The sequence below is a fragment of the Nannospalax galili genome, unplaced genomic scaffold (genome assembly GCF_000622305.1).
Source record: "Nannospalax galili isolate Female #2095 unplaced genomic scaffold, S.galili_v1.0 scaffold473, whole genome shotgun sequence".
NCBI classification, from domain to species: Eukaryota; Metazoa; Chordata; class Mammalia; order Rodentia; family Spalacidae; genus Nannospalax; species Nannospalax galili.
Genome location: NW_008334092.1, coordinates 1,041,586 through 1,067,152, shown reverse-complemented (window position 1 = coordinate 1,067,152; position 25,567 = coordinate 1,041,586). Strand labels below are relative to the sequence as shown.

At 46.2% G+C, this 25,567-nt stretch overlaps 1 protein-coding gene across 7 annotated transcripts; it reads right to left on the bottom strand.

The window, feature by feature from the left end:
* Positions 1-1,255: 1,255 nt before the first annotated feature.
* Zscan20 (zinc finger and SCAN domain containing 20) lies at positions 1,256-25,027 on the bottom strand. Of its 7 annotated transcripts, none has more exons than XM_029561692.1 (8): positions 24,914-25,027; positions 19,020-19,544; positions 7,612-7,783; positions 7,057-7,133; positions 6,824-6,905; positions 4,751-5,437; positions 3,254-3,682; positions 1,256-2,737 (listed from the first exon to the last, which is right to left on the bottom strand). In XM_029561692.1, the coding sequence occupies exons 2-8, from the start codon at positions 19,437-19,439 to the stop codon at positions 1,488-1,490; spliced, it is 3,117 nt and encodes a 1,038-aa protein (XP_029417552.1). In that variant the 5' UTR covers positions 19,440-19,544; positions 24,914-25,027; the 3' UTR covers positions 1,256-1,487. The 7 variants fall into 7 exon arrangements, with proteins under 7 accessions (XP_029417552.1, XP_029417556.1, XP_029417554.1 ...); XM_029561696.1 differs by having other exon boundaries at positions 3,254-3,679; XM_029561694.1 differs by having other exon boundaries at positions 24,930-24,989.
* Between the last annotated feature and the right edge of the window lie 540 nt (positions 25,028-25,567).

Here is a 25,567-nt window from a genome sequence, read left to right as displayed (position 1 = left end):
ACATCCTAGGGTCACGGGTGGATGTAAGAGAAAAATCTACCTTTAAAATTCCATGGAAACCAAAGTCTTTGGCCAACATTCTTAAACCCTTCTAATGAAAAGCAAAGTGCTACAAGCAAGAAAATCATTGCATGTGTGGACCTCTCACGCATGAACCTCTCCGACTGAGCCTACGTGTGTGAGTGGCTGGTCTGAGCAGCAAGCACTGGGTAGCCCTGGAACAAGAGGGCTCAGGCTAAAACGATGCCATGAACCTCAAATGTGGAACCACCTCTCAAAAGAGGACAATGCACCAATCCCTCCACCTCAGCTATGGCACTGGAATCAAGACAGAAAGAATGGGCCAGAGGGATGAAAAGGCAGGGATGAGTGAACAGGAGAGGGGAACCCTGGTTTGGCAATGTTCAAGCTGTGATCAGGCATCAAGATAAGCAGGACTTGAGACCCTTACTTCCGTAGCCAAAGCACTAACTAGCTCACTGGAAGACATATCACTTTGCTTTTCTCCAGTCTCACCCACATCTCTCTGACCCATATTACTCTAAAGATGGAGACTCAGCTCCATCACCGTGATGATGACAGCTCGGCCTTCACTTCAAAGCACTTCAGCAATTCTGAACATCCCAAATCCTTCCATCTTTAGGAATTCTTGGCTTCTGTATTTGTTAAAGGAAGAATTAATTATCAAACTTTGAGATACTGGTACCAGAGTTACCTGCCCTTATGTGAAAGGGAACTCGGTCAAGGAGGAAGCCTCTCTGACTCTGGGGACACAGGAGTCTGACTGCCGGCCTCTCATTTTCAGATGTGGACCAATGCAGGTTATCTAACTTGCTCAATCCTGAGTTTTCTTCTCTGGGAAATAGGGCTGTCTTGAAGATTAGATAAGGTGATATGTTTAAGGTGCTAAGTACACAGGAGGCCAAAGTGCTCAGTACAAGTTATGCGGTTATTAATGACTTTAGATGATGCCACTGCTGCTCCTCCTAGTTGCTGTGTTCTGGGTGGGGAACCCTAGGCCACTGAGTTCAAGTCTCAAGGTTCTCTTGGGAAGATCTGCCGTTACTGCCAACTACCAAGGATAAGAACCACTGCCCATGGGTTTGTGCATGTGAACAGTGCAAAGGCACAGCAAAAGTCTGAGATCAGACTCAGGGCCAAAGACTGAACTCTAATCCACTATGGTCACCAGTCTGGCTAAATATTGACGAAGCTCTTACACAGCAATTAAGTGTAAAGACAGGACTGCGGGGGAGGTGGTTTGTATGAGAAAAACAAATTACACTTGAGAAAAGTACCTTCAGATCTTAATCCTTAGTAATTGTAATTCACTTCCAAATTACCTGAATTTTACCAAGATAATACCTATAGGTATACACCAAGCTTAAAAATTGGATGGTTTCTTTCAAGTATGTATTTTAGAAACTTGGGAGACATAAGTGCAGATGTACTGCCCTTCTGCCGGGGGGCGGGGGGAAGGCAGTCTCCTACGATGCTTTCCCTGCCGCATGGGTTCTGCGGTGGGCACTAAAATGGGAGCTGTTGTTGAAATCTTTGCCGCACTCTGTGCACTTGTAGGGCTTCTCCCCGGTGTGAATTCTCTGGTGAATGATGAGACTGGAGCTCTGGTTAAAGCATTTCCCACACTCTCTGCACTTATATGGCTTCTCCCCTGTGTGAATTCTCTGGTGAGTGATAAGGTTCGAGCGGTCCCGGAAGAACTTTCCACATTCAAGGCATTTGTAGGGCTTCTCTCCTGTGTGTACTCTCTGGTGTGTGATGAGCTTAGAGCGCTCACTGAAGCACTTCCCACAGTCTGTACACTTAAATGGCTTCTCCCCAGTGTGGGTTCGCTGGTGGTTAGCCAGGGTAGAGCTCTTACTGAAGCTTTTCCCACATTCTGCACATTCATATGGCTTCTCACCCGTATGGATTCTTTGGTGACTGATGAGGGCAGAGCTCTTAGAGAAGCTTCTTCCACATTCAGAGCACTGATACAGTTTCTCTCCTGAGTTGGTGCTGTGGGGTCCAGGAGAACTCACCCTCATGCTGACATTCTGAGATGGCTCAGGTCTTTCCTCTGCAGAATTCCCCCAGTGAGCACTAAAAGATGGGTTTTGGCCAGCTTTCTCCATAGGCTCACTACACTGGTCCAGACTTTCTCCCAAGTGGATCCTCTGATGTTTCAGTAGGTTTGAGCTCTGGTTGAAGCTTCTCCAGCATGCCCCGCATTTATAGGGCTTTTCCCCAGAGTGGATTCTCTGGTGGGTGATAAGACTGGAGTGGTCGCTAAAGCTCTGCCTACATTCAAGGCATTTGTAGGGCTTCTCTCCAGTATGGATTCTCTGATGGGAATGGAAGTTGGAGCGATCACTGAAGTGTTTTCCACAGTCAAGGCATTTGTAAGGCTTCTCACCTGTGTGGGTCCACTGGTGGGCAACGAAGTGGGAGCTCCGACTGAAGCTTTCCACACACGTGTCACATTTATAGGGCTTCTCTGTGAGGTACAGGCCTTGATGGTCAATGAGCTTTTCGAAGTCGTCCTCAGAGGAGCACCCCTCCCAGGAGTCCTGGGGAGGGCATCTCCACTCCCCTTCATTTTCGTTCTCACTGTCTTCCCCCGAATCGTGAGGTTGGCAAACAGGCTCTGTAGTATACTCTGATAAAACTCCAGGCAAATCCCCCAAAAGGTCCTGCTCTGAAATCTGGTCTTCATCCTCATGCCTCATCTCAAAACCTGACAAATGGACAGAAATGGAGCTTTTGTTCATTTGTGGGTCAACATTTCTCTATCTGTATCATGCATTTTATGAATGTGGCTAACATAAATATGGATCTTCTATCTCACAGCTTGTAAATGCAACTAACGTGACCTGTAAAGTTTTGGTGCACACATGTGCTTCTAAACCTGCATAGTAACCCCACTACAGCAATCATGATGCCTGCCCCACATCCCAGCCAATTCCCCGAAAGTCTGTATTCAATACTGGCGCCTTCTCTCATCTTCCAGTACATTAAACAGATCCTGTGTCATGTAAGACTGAGTCTGTTCTCTAATTACCCAGATGTATTCCCCCAAAAGCTAGACTGGCCATCTCATATGCAGGACAGCACTAAACAAGAGATGATCATCTATGCAAAGCACAAAACCTTTTCCTATTCAATCTCATTCACTCTTTTAGCTCAGAAACAAAAAATAACAGTCTTTGTACATGGATGCAGATTCTGTAGATACCCAAGGACTCCAGCTTACCTGGATCTGGAGTTTGGGGATTTGGGGTCATAAGTTTAATGGCATCTTCATCTTCCATCTCACCCCAGGCTTCTTGGTCATCAGCCTCAGTACTGCTCTGCCCAGATCCAGGAAGACCTGTGGCCTCTCCCACAGTCTTCATGACCCTGATGACAGTCCGAGCCCTCATCAGTGAGTCCAGCTCCTCATAGAAGGGGCAGGTCCCTGGTGGATGGCTGCTCTTGGCTTTCCGGTAGCTTCGAAGAAGGTTTTTGAATCTGTAGCGACACTGCTCCAGTGTCCGCAGGAAGCCCAGTGCACACAGCCGCTCTGCAATGGCCCGGTACACCTGGCTGTTCTGATGACAGGTACGAAGCTTTTCAGAGAATGGGGATTCGCTGAGAATTGCCAAGAAGGCCTTGGTCTCCTCGTAGCCCCAATGCACACCTGCTGTCAGAGGTAAAGAGTTCAGAGGTATGAGAGTTAAGGAGATTTTTAAGTCATTAGGGACTGGGGTCACCTGCCCTTTTTAAATTTCTAGAACACTGGCACCTCAGAAACTTCCCAATTACCTGGGAATACAAACTTGCCTCTCAGGAATATTCTAGGAACACAGCCAGAGCATCCTGTCTCACCCTTTAAGAGACAGTCTTGCTGGAGGGGGTGGGGGGACTTAGTAACCATATCTTATCAATTATATCAGGTGACCCACTCCCTTGGCTTCAGCTTGCTAACTGGTAACTGGGATCCATGAGCTTTTCCCTATATCCATTCAGAATATTATCTTCTACTTCCTTTATGAATTCTCCTTGTCACAAAACATGGATCTGAGAATCCCCAAGGATCAGAGATGCAAATGGATCTCAAACCACCAGGCAACAGAATCCAACTGAAGATGACCTTTCCTCTCAAGCAAAAGAATGAAAAAGATGTGGTTTGGAAGTCTGGTCTCATTTCTTCTGCAAATAAGAGAGTAGCCCAGGGAGGAAGCACGGGGAGGGGACCCGCATGAACACGACAAGCAGGAGCCAGGCTCTGCTCCCGCCTCTGTGTGGCTTTAGGTGGCTCATCTCCTCGACAGCAGCCATGGTGCCTTTGCACTAACTACGAGCTTGCCACACAGACTCCCAAGTCCACACTGTCAGCTTCTTCCCTGTACGTTCAGTGTTTCACTATCTTTCTTTACCCAAATTTGTTATCTAAGAAATAATGGGCTGATGTTCTCACACACGTTAGGGGAAAGTTCACTCAGCTACCACCTATTCTCATCCTGTATTATTAGTGAACACTTTGGGAAGTAACTGGATTCTCTCCTTAAGGTATACTAAGGCTTTAGAAGTATTTGCTCCTGTAACTAAGAAGACATGGTCATTGCAGAAGAGTGGGAGTCTGAGCATGTTTCAAGGAACTCAGCACCTGACTCTGATACAGGCTTGCAGTCTGTGCTGTCCTCAAGTAGCACAGCCTGGCTGACAGGAGAGTTGGGACTATGCATCCAGTTAAACCCCATGTTCTTACCAATACGACTGTGGAGCAGAGCTGGGCCCCCTGCAATCCTGGGCACCTGAGTAGATTCATCAGCAGCCAGGCCAGCAGCATTGCAGTCTTCCGCTGCTTCCTCGGGCTCCCAGTTCCCTTCTTCTTGCTCATCCATCTCAGCATCACTATCGCCCAGCCTGGGAAGGGCCATGGCCTCTCCTGGTCCATTTGTCGTTCTGATGGCTGTTCGAGCCATCACCAGGGCCTCCAGCTCTTCATAGAAGGGACAGGTCCCTGGTGGGTGACTGCTCTTGGCTTTCCGGTAATTCCGTAAGAGGTTTTTGACCCTATAGCGACACTGCTCCAGTGTCCGCAGGAAGCCCCGTGCCCTTAGTCGCTCTGCAATAGCCCTGTATACCTGGCGGTTCTGGTGACAAGTCCGAAGCTTTTCAGAGAAAGAAGACTCACTTAAAATTGCCAGGAAAATCTTGGTCTCCTCATATCCCCAGTGAACGCCCGATCCTTTCATGTCCTCCCCATCCCATTGGCCTTGCTCTTCCCAGGCCCCTGAGTCCTTCCAGGCTGATGCCTGAGCAGTTTTGTTTTGCTCACTGTCCAGGCTATAATCTGCAGTGCTCCCTTTCCCAGAAGTTATAAGGCTCAGTCCCCAAATTTCTGATCCTTGTTCATGCTGGGAGGTGGTGCTTGGCTCTGAAACTGGAATGCCTTCATGAAAGGAAGAAGAGAAGAGACTGAGCAGAGATGACTTGTTGAACTGTGTTTCTCCAAACTGTCCCTGACACTTATATCCTCTCCCTGAAAGAGGCTGATGAGAAATCCCCAGGCTGATCTTCTCTGGGAGAGACAACCAGAAGCAACAGGGCCACCTCACTGAAAATCTAAGGTCTGTTGGTTCATGTGCCATACTGTTGTTATAAAATAAAGCCCATGACAGAGTAGCTAGTACTGATCCACAGATGACAGACACATCAGGCTGAGAGCCATTGTTAGAGGGAAGACAGGTGCATGTGTGTGTGTGAGTGCGTGCGTGCATGCATGCATCCGTGTGTGTGTGTGTGCGTGCGTGCGTGCATGCGTGCATCCGTGTGTGTGTGTGTGTGTGTGTGTGTGTGTGTGTGTGTGTGTTACGGTGAGGCCTTCTCCTGCTGGGAAACTTCTGACCTCCATCGCCACTGGCATTTCTCTATTAACACTGGGCAAAACAAACTCTGATGGCAGGCAGAGAGAAAAACTACAGGGCCCGTAGGGCACTGCTGCACCAACACATACTGTGACTGGAACACTTCCTCCTCTGGACTTCCAAAAGTGTAAAGAAATAAATGTCCTAATTTTTCAAACAGGATTCCCACCCCAACAGTTCCTATCCTAACAAATAGAAAGCCTTTCATCAAAATAAATGTTTGAAGAAAACAAGATGAGAAAGAGTTGAGATGTAAAAGTGCTTAAGGACGATCTAATTCAGCATTGCCCAAAGCTGGTTCCTTTAAATATTATTTCCCCCAGATACACATGTAAACTCGGGGTTCCACTGTCAAGGGAGTGGCCTTCAAGCTTCTGGTCTAACCTCATGAGTCAGACCTGTCCCCGTCTCTTCATCTTCACCCACTCAATGTCTAACCTCCCTCAGGGGAAGGTCTCTTTGGCATTTGGCTCTCCGTATGGATGGCCTTCAAGAACAGGGTCTATGCTAGTCACACTTGAAGGCTGTGCTACTTATTTTTCTTGTGGGTTCACACATGGGTCTCATGAGTTTAGTTCACATGAGTCTGCCCCAAGAGGCAACTACCAATGGGTCCTGAAGAAACAGATTTCTGAAAGGGCAGGCTGGGCCCAGTCCTCCCTGCCTCCACCCTCAGAGTGACTGACCACGGGCATGAAGGTCATGAGCCCCAACAGGGCCATGCAGCATACCAGCCTGATCCAGGCAGGGTCTCTGTGGTATTGGTTAGCAGGAGCCACTCTTCTTCCTCCCTTTGAAATTCCAGAGGCTGCACAGCTATGATTTGTAAGGAAGTGGAAATGCCTCTCTGGGAGTTGAGTGTATCAGAAATAGGACTGGTGGGCTCCTGGAGAAGGGCATGTTCTCCTTACCCAGGCACACACCGTCTCCACATTCATCTGCTGGGGTGTCCTTGCAGAACTCCTCAGTGTGTCTGCTGGGACCCAGGGTTTCCTGTGGCACACAGAAGAAAAGGACCTTAAACTTCACTAACCCTTGCAAACAACCTGGGCACCTACCAGGCCTAGGAAAGATGAGGACAAGACACCACAGAGACGCCTGCATTGCAAGCAGAGCTGGAGGGCAGGAAGAGAAAGCAGCTCACCTGAGACCTGGCTGTCACCTCCCAATCTCCAATGCTACCCATCTTTGGAAGAGTAGGGACTCGGGGAGTGAGGACAGCTGAGGAAGAGAAAAAGCCTTTGAAACCCAAGTTCTAGTTCCCCAAAACTGTTTCCTTCAGAGACCAAAAGTCATGCTAGAATCAAACTGAGGCTGTCGCTGGCCAGCCCGGACTTCTCCTAAACTGCGAGGACTTCTAAACTGAGGGCGTCCCTGTGGCTAACGGGGAATTCTTTCACTTCTCTTTTGGAGTGTAGAACTGCTAAGCTACTTTCTCTGGTGTGCCCTGTGTGAGATGCCAGCCCTGAACTCCTGTGAGCACCCCCCACACACACCCCGTACCTGCTGTATAACTCCAGGTAGAACATGCTGGCATCACTTGTCACTTTCTTTTACAGGGCTTTCTTATTTCTCAATAAGACTATCCATGGACATCATCCTGCCTTTTACCTTAAATTCTGTGCATCCTTCCTCCCCACCTTCCAACTCTGTCCTTGAGAGCCCTCATCCCTAACGTCCCCATGTTCCTGGTACTCACCACTCTCTTTCAAGGACCAAGGTGCCATCTTGGGAAGGTCACAGCAAGCATTCTTCACCCATGGTTTCTGGGGCTGTCCCTCAGACCAGTGAGCCACTGGCTGTAGCCGGAAGCTCTGAGACTCTTGCACTGCCTTTAAGGACTTGGTCTCTTCTGCACACGGCTCCAGCTCCTATGCACATAGTCAAAATTTCCAATCATCAGCTCAATAAAACCCACTTCAGTAGGTCTGGGAATACTGTTCTGAGTGTGACTGTGTCCCAGGAAGTAATAGACTCTTTTAGGATCCAAAGAGAGTTTCAAGTATAATGAGAAAGCTATCAGACTGACTAGTAAATGGACCAGCACTTATATCCCCAAACAAATACTGTCTTATTAAACACTGGGAGGCTATATAAGAATTTCAAGGGGCTGGAGAGATAGCTCAGTGGTTAAGAGCATTGACTGCTCTTACAGAGGACCCAAGTTCAATTCCCAGAACCCACACGGTAGCTAACAACCATCCATAACTCCAGTTCCAGGGGATCCGACACCTTCTTCTGACCTCTCCCAGCACTGCATGACACAGGTGCATTTACACACATGCAGGCAATACACTCATACACATAAAATAAAAGTAATAAAATTTTAAAAAAGAATTTCAAACAGGTGATCACTGCTCAAAACATTTTTGATTCATAAATTATGTAAAATTTTGTGACATTAAACAATAATGTAACTAAAAAAATAATAATTTATAAGCCTAAAAATGGACCTGTTGCATCACAATTATAACCTACAGAGGAACTGTGTGACTAGACTCAGCAAGAATCCTTTCTTCTGGTCCTGGCGCCTCCAGCCATGACCACACTAAAGCAAAGGTTCTAGCTCCATGGACAGTAACTGTCAACACAAGAAGAGCAGACTCAAGCGGCAGTGAAGAAGGACAATCAGCAGGACAGATTTAGTGTCTCTAGTCCAGTAAGGAGCTGGGACACTGCCTTTCCATCTCAACAAGGAAGGAGCTGAACAAACCAAAAAAAAAACATCTCTTCTTAGGTCCATCAGAGAAGTGAGGTCACACTACAGAGACCTGTCCTCAAAGATAGAGAAACAACTTCCCTTTGCAGGAACCAATTCTGGGGCAGGGAAACTGAAACCCTGGCCAACAAGGTGCTGGGGACACAGTGAGGACGGCCCTGAGGGCCAAAGTTCCAGAGACTCAGTCATGGAGAGAGGGGCTCGCACACTTGAGTTTGAGTTCTACCAGTTCCCACAGTGAGCAGCACAGGCACTCCCCTCGTGCTTCTGCAGGGCAGGGAGAGAAGCCATTCTGAAGCCCGCTAGAGTGCTGTGACCAGGGCCTGCCTCAGGAGGAACCATTTTACCAGAGCATGACCTACGTGACTGACATAAAGGAGATAGCCATGTCCAGCTCTTTACCATTCCACATGGAGGATGAGACACGCCCACCCACAGCCCCTTCCAGGCATTCTAGCCCATCTAGTAGGAAGAAAACCGAGGAGCACTGGTGAATTTCAGAGTCCAGGGCACAGGCTCACCAAAAGACTGAGACCTAATCATAGAACCATATAGTTCTCACACACACAGACACAGACACGGACACAGACATAGACTCAGACACAGAGACAGACAGGCACACACACATACACACACACACACACACACACACACACACACACACACACACTTTGCCACTACATTACGAAAAGCTTTTGGCCATAGTTCCTTTTTATCCAAGACATCACTTTCCCACCTTTTAATCAAAATTTACAAGGCATACTAAAAAGGGGAAAAAAACAGTTTGAAGAGAATAAGCATCATAGAGTCAGATACAGCAGGAAATTAAAAATACTAATCTGCCAGGAATGGTGGTACACTTTTAATCCCAGCACTCAGGAGACAAAGGCAGGAGGATCTCTGTGAGATCGAGGCCAACCTGGTCTATTCAAGAGAGTTCCAGGCCAGCTGGGGCTACATTGGGAGACCCTCTCAAAAAAAAATAAAATAAAATAAAAATAAAAATACTAATGCAAGTGCAGAAATAATCACCTAAATGTCAATGGTCTTTTAAAAGCACCAACTAGCTGGGCACGGTGACACACATCTGCAATCCCAGCAGTTGGGAGACTGAGGTGGGAGAGTTGCAAATTTGGGGCCAGGCTGGGCTACATTGTGAAACTCTGTCTCAAAAACAAAACAAAAAAAAAAAATAAGTAAATAAACCAACTAAAATGCAGAGATTGTAAAATAAAACCTGACTGCATGCTATACAAGAAATCCACTTTAAATAGAAAGACACCTAATAGACACAAAGTAAAGGAAGGAAGAAAGATACTGAGTTAACCCTAATCAAAAGAAAGCAGGCTGGGGAGATGGCTCAGCGGTTAAGAACACTGGTTGTTCTTGCAGAAGACCCGGGTTCGAATCCCAGCACCCACATGGCAGCTAACACTGCCCTAACTCCAGTTCCAGGGGATCCTACAGCCTCTTCTGTCCTCCACAGGCATTGCACGACACGGGCGCACTTACGTACATGCAGGCAATACACACATACACATAAAATAAAAATAATAAATTTTTTTTTAAAAAAGTGTTTGCCACACAAGTGCAAGGACGGAAGTTTGGATCCCCAGAAGCCACGTGCCAGGTTCAGGTTCTGGTTCCATGGAGGCCCACCTGTGACTCCAGCCTTGGAAAGCAGAGACAAAGGATCCCCTGGCCAATGTGACCAGGTACATCAGGAAGCTCTGGGTTTGACTGGGAGACACTGCCTTGGTGAATAAGATGAAGAGTGACTAAGGCCTCTACATGCAGTCTCCCACGTGCATCCACACATGCGCAAACATGCAGACATACACCACACATACACATATGAAAATGGAAAAGGGTGTGTGTGTGAGAAAAGCTATGTTCATTTCAGACACAGACGACTTCAGAGCAAGAGAAGTTACCAGGGATAGAGGAGAGCATTATGAAATGACAGGGTCAGTACGCTATCGAGGCATAATAATCCTCAGTATACATAAGGGTTATGCACACTCTTTCTTTTCAAAGATTTACTTTTATTTTATGGATGTTTTGTTTGAATGCATATAGGTGCATCATGTGCTTGCCCAGTACCCCTGGAGTCCAGAAGAGAGCATTAGATTCCCTGAAACTGGAGTTATAAACCACTGTGAGCCACTATAGGCTACCAGGGGCAGCACTGCTGAAGAAAACTGACCCTTCTTCCCCCAGCAGCCATCTCCCTCCCCTAGCAGCTATTGCCAATGGCTTCTCAGCTAGCGGTGAGAACTCATGATCCCTTCCTCCATCTGTGCTTGGACTTTGGCTGTCGTATGCATGCAGTCACAGCCACTGTGAGTTTATGTGTGCGACGGCCGTCCTGTCCGACAAATAATGTTTCACTGCACACACCCACTACTTCTGCCCCTGACAATCTTTCAGCCCCCTCTTATGCAATGATTCCCTGAGCCTTAGAACGTGTGTGACACAGATGTCCCATTTAGAGCTGAGCATGCCATGGTCTCATTCTCTGCATGTGGATGAGTTATAAATCTCTATATTAATCGCCGTCTACTGCAAAAAGCTTTTCTAATGAGATGAAAGATGCACTAACTTATGGTATAGAGATAAGAACTTAGGGGGCAGTTCAATACTATGTCCATTTAGCAAAATAATAGCAGTAAGTTCTCCCCTAGGGCCTATGACCTAGCAAGTCACAGGATTTTAGCCCAGTTAACAGTACCAGACATGAGCTCCGTCTTATAGCATGAGCTTCAAATACAATCAGAAAGTGACGGGCTATTCCTATAACATCCATACCATCACTGCACCAGTAGGTATGATGCCAGGCCAGTCATTATTGTAGCTCACAGAGTTCAGAGTTGGTTAAGACTGTTGAATACTCATCTCCCTCGGTTGTGCAAACAGGACCGTCCAGCACTACCACAGCTAAGCAGTAGGGATAAAGCTTCCAGGTTGGTGCCAGCTTGATTTCTCCATGTTCTATGACAAGTATGTGGTGTCTTCAACAATAAGGTCTTACCCTCAAGTTTTGGAAGTAACCAAGAATATCAATATCCTGTACCGTTGGGGATGGGAGAGGATCTGAGACTCCACTGACCAATGACCAAACGAGGTAACCCGTACCTGGCACTGGGCTTTTTATTTGCTAGCTTGTGGTGTCTGGAAGAGGCACTGCCCTCCCTGTCACAGGGTAACTCCATTTAAACTCCTTTTACACATGTACATGTAAACACCTTAGGAAGCATCTACAGCAGTAGGTCCCATACAACATTTTCAAACATTTAGTGGTATTATCCCTCCCCACACTCCCTCCTCTATTCTGTTCTCCCACCCTTCACCCCACTTAACCCCTTCTGTTCTGTTATTCCCTTTCCCCTTCATACAGTCTGCATTCTATCCTCCTTTCTTTGAAATTCTCCCTCTTCTAGTTAGCTTCATCTGTCTCAAGTGGGGAAATGTTCAATCAGAATGGCCTGTGGGCATATCTGTCTTAGTTGCTAATTGATGTTGGAAGGCCCTGTCCACTGTGGGCAGTGACATCCCTAGGCAGGTAGGCCTGGGCTGTAGAAAAAAGGTAGCTGAGCAAGCCAGCGAAAGTAAGCCAGCAGGCAGCAGTGCCCCATAATTTCTACTATAGTTCCTGCTTGAGCTCCTGCCTGACTTCCCTTAATGATGGATTGTGACATGGAAGTGTAAGCAAATTAAACCCTTTCCTCCCCAAGTTGCCTTTGGTCATGGTATTTCATAACAGCAACAAAAAAGTAACTAATACATAGTTGGGCTTAGTGGCACAGGCCTCTAATCCCAGCACTCAGGAGGCAGAGGCACGTGGGTCTTTCTGAGTTCCAGGTTGGCCTGGTTTAAACATAATGAGACCCTGTCTCAAAAAAAAAAAAAGAAAAGAAAAAAACATGTAACTAGTACATCCCCATGGCCCTTTACTAGTCTCCTGAGTTTCATAGGTACTCTAATTTAAACACATATTCATAATTTCTAATCTAGCATCCACATATGAGAGAGAACATGCAGCATTTGCTTTCTGGATCTGGGTTACCTCACACTAAATTATTTCTAGTTCTGTTCATTAACTTGAGAATTTTGTTATTTCCTTTTTCTTTAAAGCTGTGTATATGCAACACATTTTCATTATCTATTATCAGTTGATAAACTTCTAGGCTGTTTCCATGTCTTGGCTATTGTGAATAGAACAGCAGTGAACACAGATGAAAAAGTACCTCCGCAGTAGGCTATAGTCCTTTGGAAATATTCCCAGGAGTGGCAGAGCTGGATCATGTAGATCTAGTTGTAGCTTTCTGAGGAACTGCCACACTGATTTCCATAGTTGCACTAGTTTGCACTCCCACTGTGCTGGAGAGCTTTAGTGTCAACTTGACACACCTGGGTTGAGGGAGCCTCAATTGGGGAACTGCCTCTATTGGACTGGCCTGTGGCCAAGTCTGAAGGGCATCTTCTTGATGAGTGATGTGGGAGGGCCCAGCCCACTCTGGGTGGTGCCACCCCTGGGCAGGTGGGCCTGTGTTGCATAAGAAAGCAGGCTGAGCAGGGGCCAGGGGAGCAAGCCAGTAAACAGCATTCCTCCATGGCCTGAGCTCTAGCTCCTGCCTCCAGGTTCCTGCCCTGAGTTCCTACCTTGGGCTCCCTGATAAACTGTAACCTGGGAGATGTAAGCTGAATAAACCCTTTCCTCCCCAAGTTGGTTGTGGTCAGAGTGTTTTGTCACAGCAATGGAGACACAAACTAAAACACTCACCAACAATAAATAAGTATTCTCCTCTTCCCACACCCATGTCAGCATTTGTTGTCTTTACATTCTGACTGGGATAAGATGAAATCTCATAGTTGTAATTTTCTCTCTGATAGTTAAGGGTGTTGAACATTTAAAATATTTTCCAGCCATTTGTACTCGAGAATTCTGTTTAGTTTCATGGCTCAATTTTGTTTAATTATTTTTATTTCATGTGTATGAGTGTATTGCCTGCATGCATGTGAGTACACACATGTTATACAATGCCACGGAGGTTAGAAGAGGGCTTCGGATTCCCCTGGAACTGGAGTTAAGGACAGGTCGTAGCCGCCATGTGGGTGCTGGAATCGAACCTGGGTCCTCTGCAAGAGCAGTCAGTGCTCTTAACCACTGAGCCATCTCTCCTGCCTCATGGCCCAACTTTTAAATGAGTTTTTGTTTTGTGTTGTTTTTTGAGCTCTTGGTATATTCTAGAAGCTAACCCTACAGCTGGTAAAGACTTTTTTTCCCATCCTGTAGGCCATCTCTTTGTTAAAAATGGTGTCACCTCTTCAGAGGGGGGAATGTTGGAGGGGAGGGAGTGGGCATGGATTTGATAAAAACACCTTATATACATGCATGAAATTCTCAATAAAGTTTTTGTACAATTTTTTTTAAAAAGAAAAAAAAATGGTGCCCTTTGCTGTACAGTTTTTTAATTACACGAAGTCACATTTGTCAACTGTTGGTCCTAATGTCTGTTCTATCAGGATCCTATTCAGTTTTCTTGTGCATATAAGTTGAAGTGTATTCCCTACTTTTTCCTCTAACAGATCCAAGGTATCAAGTCTTATGTTGAGGTCCTCCATCCATCTGGAGTTGAGTTTTGTGCAGAGTGACAGATAAGGATCTAGATTCATTCTTCCACATGTAGCTATCCAGTCTGACCAGCACAACTTGTTGAAGACACAGTCTTTTCTCCAACGTGTGTTTTTGGCTTCTTTGTATTTAAAAAAAAAAAAAATCAGGTGGCTGTAGGGGCATGGGGTTTGACCTGGACCTTCGATTCTATTCCATTAATCAATCAGTTTTGGTTCCAGTACCATGCTGCTTTTGATACTATAGCTCTGCAGTGTAACTTAAAATTGGGGCTTGATACCTTCAGCAGTGTTTACTGTTGAGGATTGTTTGGCTATTCTGGGTCTTCTGTGTTTCCATGTGAACTTTAAAATTATATTTTCAATTTCATTGAAGAATTGCATTGGAATTTCAGTGGGGATTGCACTGAATCTGTAGACTGCTTTTGGTAGGATGGCCATTTCCACAATATCAACCCTACCAATCCATGAGCATGGGAGGTCTTTCCATGTTCTTGTATCATCTTTGATTCTTCACTATACAAGTTTTTCACTTCTTAGGTTAGATTTATTCCAAGATATATTTTTGAGGCTATGTGAGTGGGACTGTTTTCCTGATTTCCTTCTTGGTATGTTTGTTGGTGGTGTAGAGGAAGGTTACTGATTTTGTGTGTTAATTTTGTATTCTGATACTTTGCTGGATGTGTTTATCAGCCGTAGGAGTTTTCTGGTGGAGTCTTTGGGATCTTTTATGTATAGACTCATATTATCTGAAAATAAAGATACTTTGACTTCCTCCTTTCCTGTTTGTATCCCCTTTATCTCCTTCTCTTGTCTTACTGCTCTAGTTAAAACTTCAAGCACTATACTGCACAGGAACGGAGAGTGAACATCCTTGTCTTCTTCCTATTATTAATGGGGATGCTTTTTGAGTTTTCTACTTAGCGTGTTGGCTCTGGGCTTGTTATATATTGCCTTTATTATGTTGAGATATGTCCCCTGTATTCTAGATTTTCCAAGACTTTTATCATGAAGGAAAGCTGGGTTTTCAATTAAAGGCCTTTTCTGCATGTAATAAGATGATCATGTGGTTTCTGTCCTTGAGTCTACTTTTGTGATGAACTACATTTACTGATTTATGTATGTTGAACCATCCCTGCATCCTGGGAATGAAGTCAACTTTGGTGGTGGATGGCCTTTTGATGTGTTCTTGAAATTGGTTTTCAAGTATTTTACTGAGAATCTTTGTGTCTATGTTCATCAGGGAGACTGAGCTATACAATTCTCTTTTTTTGTTGGGTCTTTCTCTGGGTTTGAGTCTAAGTTGATATCAAGAGGCAAAAGACCCAGAATAACCTAGACACCTCACCAAAGACAATTTCAGATGCCAATTAAGCACATGAAAATGTTTAGCATCATTACAAAACTGAAAATTGGGGGCTGAGGAGATGATTCAGTCAGTAAAGTTCTTGCTGCACGAGCATAAGGACCTGAGTTCAGAACCCCAGTACCCATAACAGTGCACACTGGTAATGCCAGCACTGTAGAGGTGGAGACACAGGAGGATCCCTGGAGCAAGTGCATCAGCCAGCCCATCTAGTCAATCAGTGAGCTCCAGGTTCAGTGAGAGACCCTGTCTCAAAAATAGATGAGGAAGACTCCTGACAGCAACCTCTAGCCTCTACATAAATGTGCACACATGTGCATGCACACCCAAACCCACATGCACCCCCCCACACACACAGAAATTACAAGTTAAAACAAGAAATTGCTTCACAACTACCAGAATATCCGTCAAACAGAACACAACACCAAAAGCTGGTAAAGATGAGGAAAACAGGAACCCTCATTCTTTGTTGGTAGAACTGCAAAATAGCACGGCCACTTTCAAAAAGTCTGGCAGTTTCTTCAAAGATTAAACATACTTTTACCATAAGATCCAACAACACAATTCTTAAGTTTTTACTCAAACGGACTGAAAACATGTCCATACAAAAATCTACATGTAGATATTTATAGTTTTATACACAGCTGCCAAAACTTAGACATAACCAAGATGTCTTTTAGTAGGTGAGTGGATAAACTGTGGCACATCCAGACAACAGAATATTATTCAGGGTTAAAAAGAAACGCACTAACAACCCATGAAAAGTCATGGAAGAGCCTTAAGTGTACATTACTAAGTAAAAGATGCCAATGCAAAAGAGAGACTGTCACTCTACCTACATGGCACATGGCATTCAGGAAAAGGCAAAACTACGGAGACAGTAGCAAGATCCATGATTTCCAGGAGTTGGAGAAGGAGGAATGAGCAGGTAGAACACACAGGATTGTTAAGGCCATGAAACTATTACATGTCACTGTGATGGTAGATAAATGTTGTTATGTATGTCACTGTGATGATGGATAAATGTCATTATGTATCTGTCAAAACCCAGACAATGTACACCACCAAGAGTGAACCTGAGTGTGACCTATGGACTTTGGGTGATGATATCAACACAGGGTCACTGACGTAATTCATTTACTACTCTAGTAGGGATGGTATCAGTGGTGGAGTCTGAAGCAGGGTTAGGGTGTCTATAAGAACACTACTCTCTGGAGCTGGAAAGATGGCTCAGCAGTTAAGAACACTGGTTGTTCTTGCAGAAGACCCGGGTTTGAATCCCAGCACCCACACAGCAGCTAAAAACTGTCTGTAACTCCAGTTCCAGGGGATCCAACAGCCTCTTCTGTCTTCTGCAGGCATTGCAAGACATGGGTGCACTTACCTACACACAGGCAATACATGCATACACGTAAAATAAAAATAATAAATAAAAAAAGAACACTACTCTCTGCTCGATTTTGCCACAAACCTCAAAGTACTCCACAAAGTTGTGTGTACGTGTGTGTGTGTGTGTGTGTGTGTGTGCGTCTGATGAAGAGGGGACTTCCACAAGATCATGACGGCAGATGAAATAAGTTCAAGATCATACAATAACAGAGATGAAAGATCTCTTTTAAGAAACATCTTAGGGGCCATTTGGCCCTGAATCCAGACACTGACCTTTATGAGATGGTGGTTAACCTTGAGGAACATAAATTCCATCCTTTTATGAAGACTTGGGAAGATTTTATCTGCAGAGAGGATAACCAAGACACATACTTTGCAGCATAAGACCACAAGCTACGACATGTTGCCTAAAGAAAACTCCTGTTTTGCACACCCAGTCACTTTGAAATTTGTGAGCACTCAGGAGCAGGCAAAGAAGTTAAAAATGAAAATTTACAAGGCATGGGAAAAGAATGCCTAAGAAAAGTTTCCGTTATTTTGCTTTTCCTTGATTTTAGAAGCAATTCAACCTTTGGTCAGCTCACAGGGGCTTAATTTAAGAAAATTTGGTCTTGCCCAATTTTCTCACTTTACAATGAAGAATCAAATAGCCCTTTGATTATGTCAATTTCTTCATCTTCCAGCTATGAAGTCCTACGACCTGCCTTTTCTACTGTGCCACTTAAGACAACGAGCTGGCCTCTTAAGGGAAACGACACAGAGGTGGGGTGCATGCTCAAGGCCAACTTAGTTCTCCGACTTGAAATGTTATTCTTTCTGCATCTTCAATCAGTCTGTAAAGGAATCGAACACCAAAGCCACAAAGCTTCCCTCTCCCTGCCCCAACCTCATGTCTGCACAGAGCTTTACAGTTTAAACAGACTGAAAACCCCTGCCATTTACAGCATATGTATTCCCCTCAGCAAAACGTGGCTAAGTCCAACGCCATGAGGTTCTCTGACCGTTAACAAGTAGAGAGCAGCGAGGTTTTGAGATGAAGGCTCGGAAGGCTGCCTCAGCCTGAAGCCGGCACAGGAGCTGCTGACTGAGGGCAGCTTCAAGCAGGAGCCAAAATCTGTGTCATAGCAAAAGTATCCATTACATCGTTGGCCTTAAGAGTTACTTATAAACCATCAAAACTGTGAACGCTAAATCCATAATACCACTTCCCTTTCCCCAGCTCTACCACTCAGCTATATAAGCCCAGTCAAGGTACTTCTCTCTCTGTTAACCCACCTGAAAAATAACAATGCAATTACCTACCTTATTAGACTGCCATGTGAGATGAGGGGTGTATACAAAAGGCTCAGCACAGGGTCTGACGCACAATGAGTGCTCAGAGAAAGCCAGCAAATACCTCACCTGTGCCTCACACACAGACGCATTTTAGTTAGCGCGGTTTGCAGATGAGACATCCATCTGTAGTAGGAAGAGCAATGGCCTTGCAATGGAAGGACCAGGATTTGGGCTCCAGCTCATTCACTGGGTGGCCTTGGTGAACATGTGGTATTTGGAGCCCTAATCTATAATACGGAGACAGTAATACTACTTCTGGAAATGTACTGATGTAAGAATCCCAAGAGATGAAGCGTGCATAACGACTGTGTTAAGCATAACACGGATTTTTAAGCATACTACACGGCACTGAGAGGCAGTTTCAAGTGTGATTAGGCATGCATACTCCAGTCAGACTGTCCACTGTTTAAATCTTGGCTCTACAATCCGGTAGCTGCTGAAATCTAGCAAATTAAGCTTTTCCTTGCCTGTTTTGTCATAGTTAAAATTAGGTTAAGATTAAACTGCTGGCAAGAGTAAACGAGTTAACACACATTAAGCAATTAGGACACTGTTATACAACAGTGGTCCGCAGATGTCAGTTTTGGGGCAATTACTAACTTCAACCCTGGCCCGCTACCTTGCCCAACTGGCTTCTTGGAGAACAGACCATTATTAGACTCACCCGATGTTCAGCAACCTGAGCCTCTCGGTGCCAATCCTCCACCAGGGCCACAGCCTCCTCCCCGCTCTCAGGATGGCGTGCCTGTACCCACACTCGCACCTCCCTGGGTAAGATGGACAGGAACTGCTCCAGGACCAGCAGCTCCAGGATCTGCTCTTTGAGGCGGATTTCGGGCCTCAGCCAACGACAGCAGAGAGCCCAGAGCTGGCTGAAGGCGTCATGGGGTCCAGCTGCATCCCTGTACTGGAACTGCCTGAAACACCGGCGGGACACCTCAGGGCCAGGCACAGGGCTGCGGTCCTTCTCCTGAGGCTTGGATTCTGACCCCCATGAGTCCTCCTCCAGTTTCACAATCAGAAGTTCTTCAGGTTCTGGTAGGGGTGAGGCCTGAACCTCGGATTCCAGGGCCACAGCCATCATCCGGCCTGGATGCCTCACTTCAGCTGGGCTGCCCTCATCCGATGACTTCCTGTATTGACAATGTGTCCTTCAAGGGACTCCTGGAAAACAGACTGCTCCCCAAGACTGTGAAGGCAGAAAGACAAAGGACACAGTGAGCAAGCGGCTCAGGAACCTTGCTGTCCTCATTTCTCCCACACTTTTCACCTCTGCCAGGCACAGCAGAGCTAAGAGATGGCCTTCCCAAAGGGCAGGAAGTAAGACTGCCTTCAGGCACCAAATCAGCAGCCAGCTCACACTGCAAAAATACAACACCCATTACATCGTTTGGGACACATCTAAATGCCTTAGCCTAGAACCCTGGGTCTCTAAGCTCTGGACCTACAATCTGGCCTCCCCCCCCAATACAGATGTCCAAAAGCTAACCTTCCTTCAGGCTGGGTTCTGAAGGCCACCTCCTCCATAATGCCTCCCTTCTGAGCCTTAAAACTTGGTGTTCGTCTATGGATGCGCTCTTTAGAAACCCCTCGTTGTCTCCACTCTCCAGCGTCATCCCATGCATCTGGCATTATTCACCATCGCCAAACTCAAGACTCTCAAAACTCCAGCCACTACTGTCCATAGTCCCAACTTCAACATTTCCACTTTACTGTCCCTTAGATACCTCATACTCAACAGGGCAAAAGCCGAATGCATTTTCAGACACAGTGGTACCTATAATCCAAGCAATCAGGAGGCTAAGGCAAAAAGATCTTGAGTTCAAGACCAAATTGAGCTACAATAGTAAAACCATGACCCAAAAAGTAAAAGTAAATAAACAAATAAATAAATCCAGATTTCATTAGGTTCTCCTACAGGCCCATCCATCTCTAGAGCTTTTTATTCATTGAAAGTACCACGTTCCATCTGCTTACTCCCATTTGCCCCACACCCAATTCATTAACTAATGTCCACAGAATCATCTCACCATGTTCTGTCCTTGCCCTCCCAATACATGGCCTCCCTCCACCGCCCCCACCCCAACTTCCAGTGCACTCAGCACAACAACCAAACTCAACCAAAATGTGACCTCGGTGCTAAACGCCAATCCGTGATCTCCCAACCTTATCTCTGTCCCAAGCTCCCAAGCTAGGCTGCTCCAGCCTGCAGTTCTCCCCCCAGGCTGCACTCAGAACGCTCCCTGGAGCCAGCCTGCTCTGGGAAAAGCCTATTCTTCGTTACCTAGCTAGGTCTCAGCTTAAACTGCACTTTTCCCCTGAGGCCCCAGACACAAACTTCCATAGCATCTTGTATTTTCTCTTACAACTTTCATCATCCTTTATCATAAGCACCTTATCCACCACATCCTTAGCTTCCAGAGGAATCTGGTATAGTGCTCGGCACACAAAGGAAACACAACAGTGAAGTCGTGTTAAAACTCACGAAGCAAGGAATGGTAAATCCTTTCCCGTGTACACTAAATAAAGGATAACTGATTTTCTGCCCACACCAGGAGTTCCTTTATCCCTGTGATTCCCTCCTCTCCATGACACCATTTTCTACCATGCATTGCAGGGACCTGAGCATGTCTGTGCCCAAGGAGATGACAGCTTCCCTAATGACTCCTGTGCAGGCTTCTCTGAGAAAGTGACAAATCTAGATGACATGAAACATGCCCGTTCAAAGGAGGCGCAGCTAAGCAGGAATGACACAGTCCAACCAAGAGTGGCATCAGGGCGGCCTTTTGGATTTTAGGCCATCTGACTGGGCTCTATGGAAACAAGGCAGGGGCGGCAAAAGAGAGACCCCTATAGACTCCCAGGTCCTTGGAAAGAGCCTCGCAGCACATAACTCCAGCAACTTCCTGCTCAGCCCTCTGCTACTGGCCCAAATGTCACATCCTTTGCGAAGAGTGCTTGGCCTGCCCTTGCCATGCCCTCCCCCATCCCTACTCTCCAAAAATTGCCTCCCTGATCCTATTCCTGAAGCAGCCAGGCACCTCTGAGATCCCCATCGTCTACGCTTTTTGTAATCATCTACTCTACCGTCGGGCAACCCCATTTGACTACCACTAAGGCCAGCATGGATCTTACCTCTGTATCTGTAATATCCAACCTAGTACCTGATAAAAAGCGGGTCCATTAAAAAGTTTTGTTACCTCCTATTAAAACCATAAATCGGTATATTAAAAGGCTAAAGGATCCATAATTTACATTAAAGAATTAACCCTTCATGATTTTTTTTAGACACAACTTTCTGACATGCTAATCTAAACATGTTTCTGTCAGTGTCTCACAGAAGAACTAACCTGCATTCACACAGTATCCAGTACATAGCCTGCATTGTACTGAGCACTAGAGATCCAACAACAGCTAAGACAGACTGTCCCTGCAGCCTTCAGAAGAGTTACAGTCTAGGGAGATAATACGTCAACAAGCTAAGATTTCTATCCTCCCTCATAAAGAGGACACCCATCAGGCAAGGAGCAGTCTCATCAGGTCCAAAGCCAGAGCTTTGGACATCTTTGGGTTGGGGAGGTGGGGGCAGGTGGCAATCCTAAAAACCTCAAAGGTTCATTTCAAACAGATGTAAGAAACCCCCAGGGACCATATATCAACTTCAACCTTATGAGAGGAAGGTGAGGTAAACACAGTCTGCCAACAGCTGGACACAGGCATTCCCTAGTTCTGAGACTATCAAAAACATCCAGGCCTCCCAGAGTTACCATTTATTGAGTGTTAGGTGCAGTGCTAAGCATTCCACATTCATATTTGCACCAAATCCTCCAGGTAAGCAAGGGGAAGGCCATTGGTGCTGGGCTGTACTTTGGTGACCTCGAACCTCCACAATATACACAGAGAGAGAGAGCATAATTTAAACAGCGCAGCCAATACCATTTACTTGTCTGTTCCAGAGCCAGAATGTGGTGCTAACCCCACAACTCTGCTACTCTCTGGCTGCTTTTGGTTCCCTTGAGGCTTTTGTGACACAGTGGAAGTGGAGTGCCTTTCCTGCAGCACAGTCCCCAAGTCAATCCTTTCATCTAACGTTCCTACAAGAAAACCTGGCTGTGTTGATGAGCTTATGCAAGGACAGCATGTTGAGTTCTGAAATGGCTCCTGACCAAAGGATGTTCAAGCTGTGATTTTTTTTTTTTTTTTTTGGTTAAGTGTGATTTTCACCTTCTGTGCTGAGGTTAGAATTATCTGAGAAGATACAAGCACATTATATCCTCAAATGCATAGAGGGAAACTGAGCTTCTGCAAAGAACAGTCACTCGTGGTTACAAAACTAACAAGTGTCAGAGTTAGGGCCTCTGCTCAGGTCTGTCTTCTCCCATCACTTTCCTTAATCACATCACACAGCCTCATGCCTGCTAGTCAATCAAACTCCTGAGATTATAGTATGGGAGACCGGAAAGAACATCAGCAAAGATTGAGGGGAGACAGGGATCTAGTTCCACTCATGATACTTAGCTGTGTGACTTTGGGAAGGCCAGGCGGCCTCCTGCAGCTGCCTACACAGGCAACTGCCCTAGCATCATGAGGGTAGAACAGTGGGGCGGTGAAATAGAAGTGGTGGTAACAAGGAAATAAGTGAAATGGATGGGCACTCTGACCAACTACACGGACCTGAGAAGCTAGACTTCTGGAGTTGTTACTGCTGTTGTTTGTTTTGTTTTGTTTTGATCCTGAGACAGTGTCTCCCTGTAGCTACATCTGGCCTAAGTCTCACAGAGACCTCTGCCTCCCAAATGCTGGGACTAACGGCATGTGCTACCATGCCTAGCCGAATTCTGCAGTTTTAAATACTGGCCCAAAATAGTTTCAGACACGATAAGGATTAAATATGTTGCACCAAGCATAGTGGTGCACGCCTTTAGTCCCAGCACTTGGGAGGCAGAGGCAGGTGGATCTCTGTGAGTTTGAAGTCAGCCTGGTTTACATAGTGAGTTCCGGGCCAGCTGGGGCTACCGGGAGATGCTATCTCAAAAAGACAAAAAAAAAAAAAAAAAAAAAAAAAAAGAAAAGAAAAGAACTTAAACTAGGGACAGCAAGTAACTTTCATTTAGACTGAAAATTCATTTCAATATACTACCTAGAGTAGCTGTAGAGGAATGAGTTCCATATGAACATATGACCAATTAGTTCATGACTGCCAAGGCCTAGGCGGCAGCACACATTACATATACTAGCCACCCGGTACTTGAATTCCCATCAGCACTGAGTGAGCCTCAGCGTCCAGCAGACAGCTGTGACAGGAAGGAGATTAAAGACGGTGTCCAGGAAATTCATAGCCATCTTTAAGCCTGGTCTAACAAAGCTCATCCTGATGGACTATCTTCACACAATCAACAAACATTTACTGATCTGCTTGAACTTCATCAGGCGCTTCTGGGCTGGACAAAGGGAGATGACTCAGACACTTCCTGTGCTGATGACACTCAGTCTAGTGGAAGAGACAAGAATGTCACTGATAATTATATTTCTCAAAAGTGGTAAATACAATAGGAAAGGCCTGGAAGCTAGAAGTTGAAGGTCAGCTTAAGGGATTTCAATGGGGGTTACCTGTGGAGTTTGTTCTTGGGTCTCCAGACAGACAACAGAGGATGGAGTGTTCTAAGCAGAGATAACAGGATATGTGACAGTAGAAAACCAAACCGTACCCATTCGGAAAATGGGAAAAACCTTGGCAGCCCTACAGTGTGAGGTGCATGAAAATTGGGCTGCAAAGGGAGTTGATGAAGGGTTTAGAATACAAGGCTAGGATGTGTGGACTTCATTCAACTTGTGCTGGATAAAGTATAATCAGACCTGTGGGTTAAACGGACCATTCTAGCTGCAATGTGCTTGTCCCTGTTGGGGAAATGCAAAGGTGGACACTTCTACAAAGACAGGGGCAGTTTCCTGAGTCACTAAAGAAATGGCAAGCCCTGCAGACGCGTGATGTGGTACAATACAGAATCGGAAGGTAAAGCAAGTAGGTCAGTGGGTGGGTCAGTGGATTCACTTCCATCAGAAAAAAAGTAAAGAAGTACAGGTTTGGGGGAGAACGCAATCGCCAGTCCCACCCACTACAGAAGTAACAACCACCAGAGAGGATACAAACTTGGGTGTGTTGGGGTTGGGCAGGTAGGTGGAGAACCAAACATTATCTTAAGGTCAGGCTTCCAGCTCTTCAATTCTTTGCCAGGGCCCAGGTCCTCCTTCGTTCCTTCTGCTCTCCAGACCCTAAGGTGACTCTCCCATTTCCAACACCCAGCCCTGTCGTCTCACCTGCAGACCTCGGGGGACTCGCCTCACTGCCCGTCCCCTCCAGCTCCCTCCTCATCCCGACCCCGCGGTGACCCTCCCATCTGCGTACGCTGCATCCTCGGCCCGCCCCTCGCCATCCATTCCCACACGGACGCTGCCTTCCCCTCTCACCTTCCCCGGCCCCCTGGGGTACCACCACCTCCTAAGCCTTCAGCCCAGAGCCTGAGTCTCGGCTGCCCCAACCCCGCCACCCGGACTCACCCACCGAGACACCCACTTCACAACAGGGCGGAAGTACTCCCGGGCTCGCGCGGTGGATGCTGGGACGCGGAGTCCGGACGGTGCCGGTCCAGGAACGGGATGTCTGAGACCACAACTCCCAGAAGGCATCGCGTGAGCGCCGGTGAGCCACGCCCCCCGGCTACCTCCTTGTAGATGACGTCAGCCAATGAATGCGTCATCGTCTCACGGGCTCTGGCACCGGAACAGGTTCAACGCCTGGGGTCGGGAGCCTGATGCAATACTGACTCTTTTCATTGGCTCTACGGTGATCGCACCGCCCAATGGGCGGGAACTAAGAGCAGAAGGGGCGGGGCCTACTGGACGCTAGAAGATTCCTGGGTGAATCTGGAGACTGAGGCAGAAATAATAATTAGGAAAGAGGATGACTAGACGTGACCAAAGTAGGGCAAAGAGAGTTGGACAATTGTAAGTTCAATTTCCAGTTCACGACTTAATTATATGACTTGGATGAATTCTCGCCTCTATAATAGCAGCCATGTCATGGGTGTATGTGAGACTTCGGTGAGACAATACACCTATAGATCAGGGCCCGGATCCTAACAATATACAGCAGCATTATTATGTAAATCGGTTCGTGCAGAGTTGTGACACTTCGTGGGTGTTGGGGAAATG

Coding starts and splice junctions, on each gene's coding strand:
- Zscan20 (XM_029561692.1), bottom strand. CDS start 19,439: ATGATGGCTGTGGCCCTGGAATCCGAGGTTCAGGCCTCACCCCTACCA. Junction 7,784..19,019: donor CTCAGGTTGCTGAACATCGG/GTGAGTCTAATA, acceptor CTATGTGCATAG/GAGCTGGAGCCGTGTGCAGA. Junction 2,738..3,253: donor TCCCCAAACTCCAGATCCAG/GTAAGCTGGAGT, acceptor TCCATTTGTCAG/GTTTTGAGATGAGGCATGAG.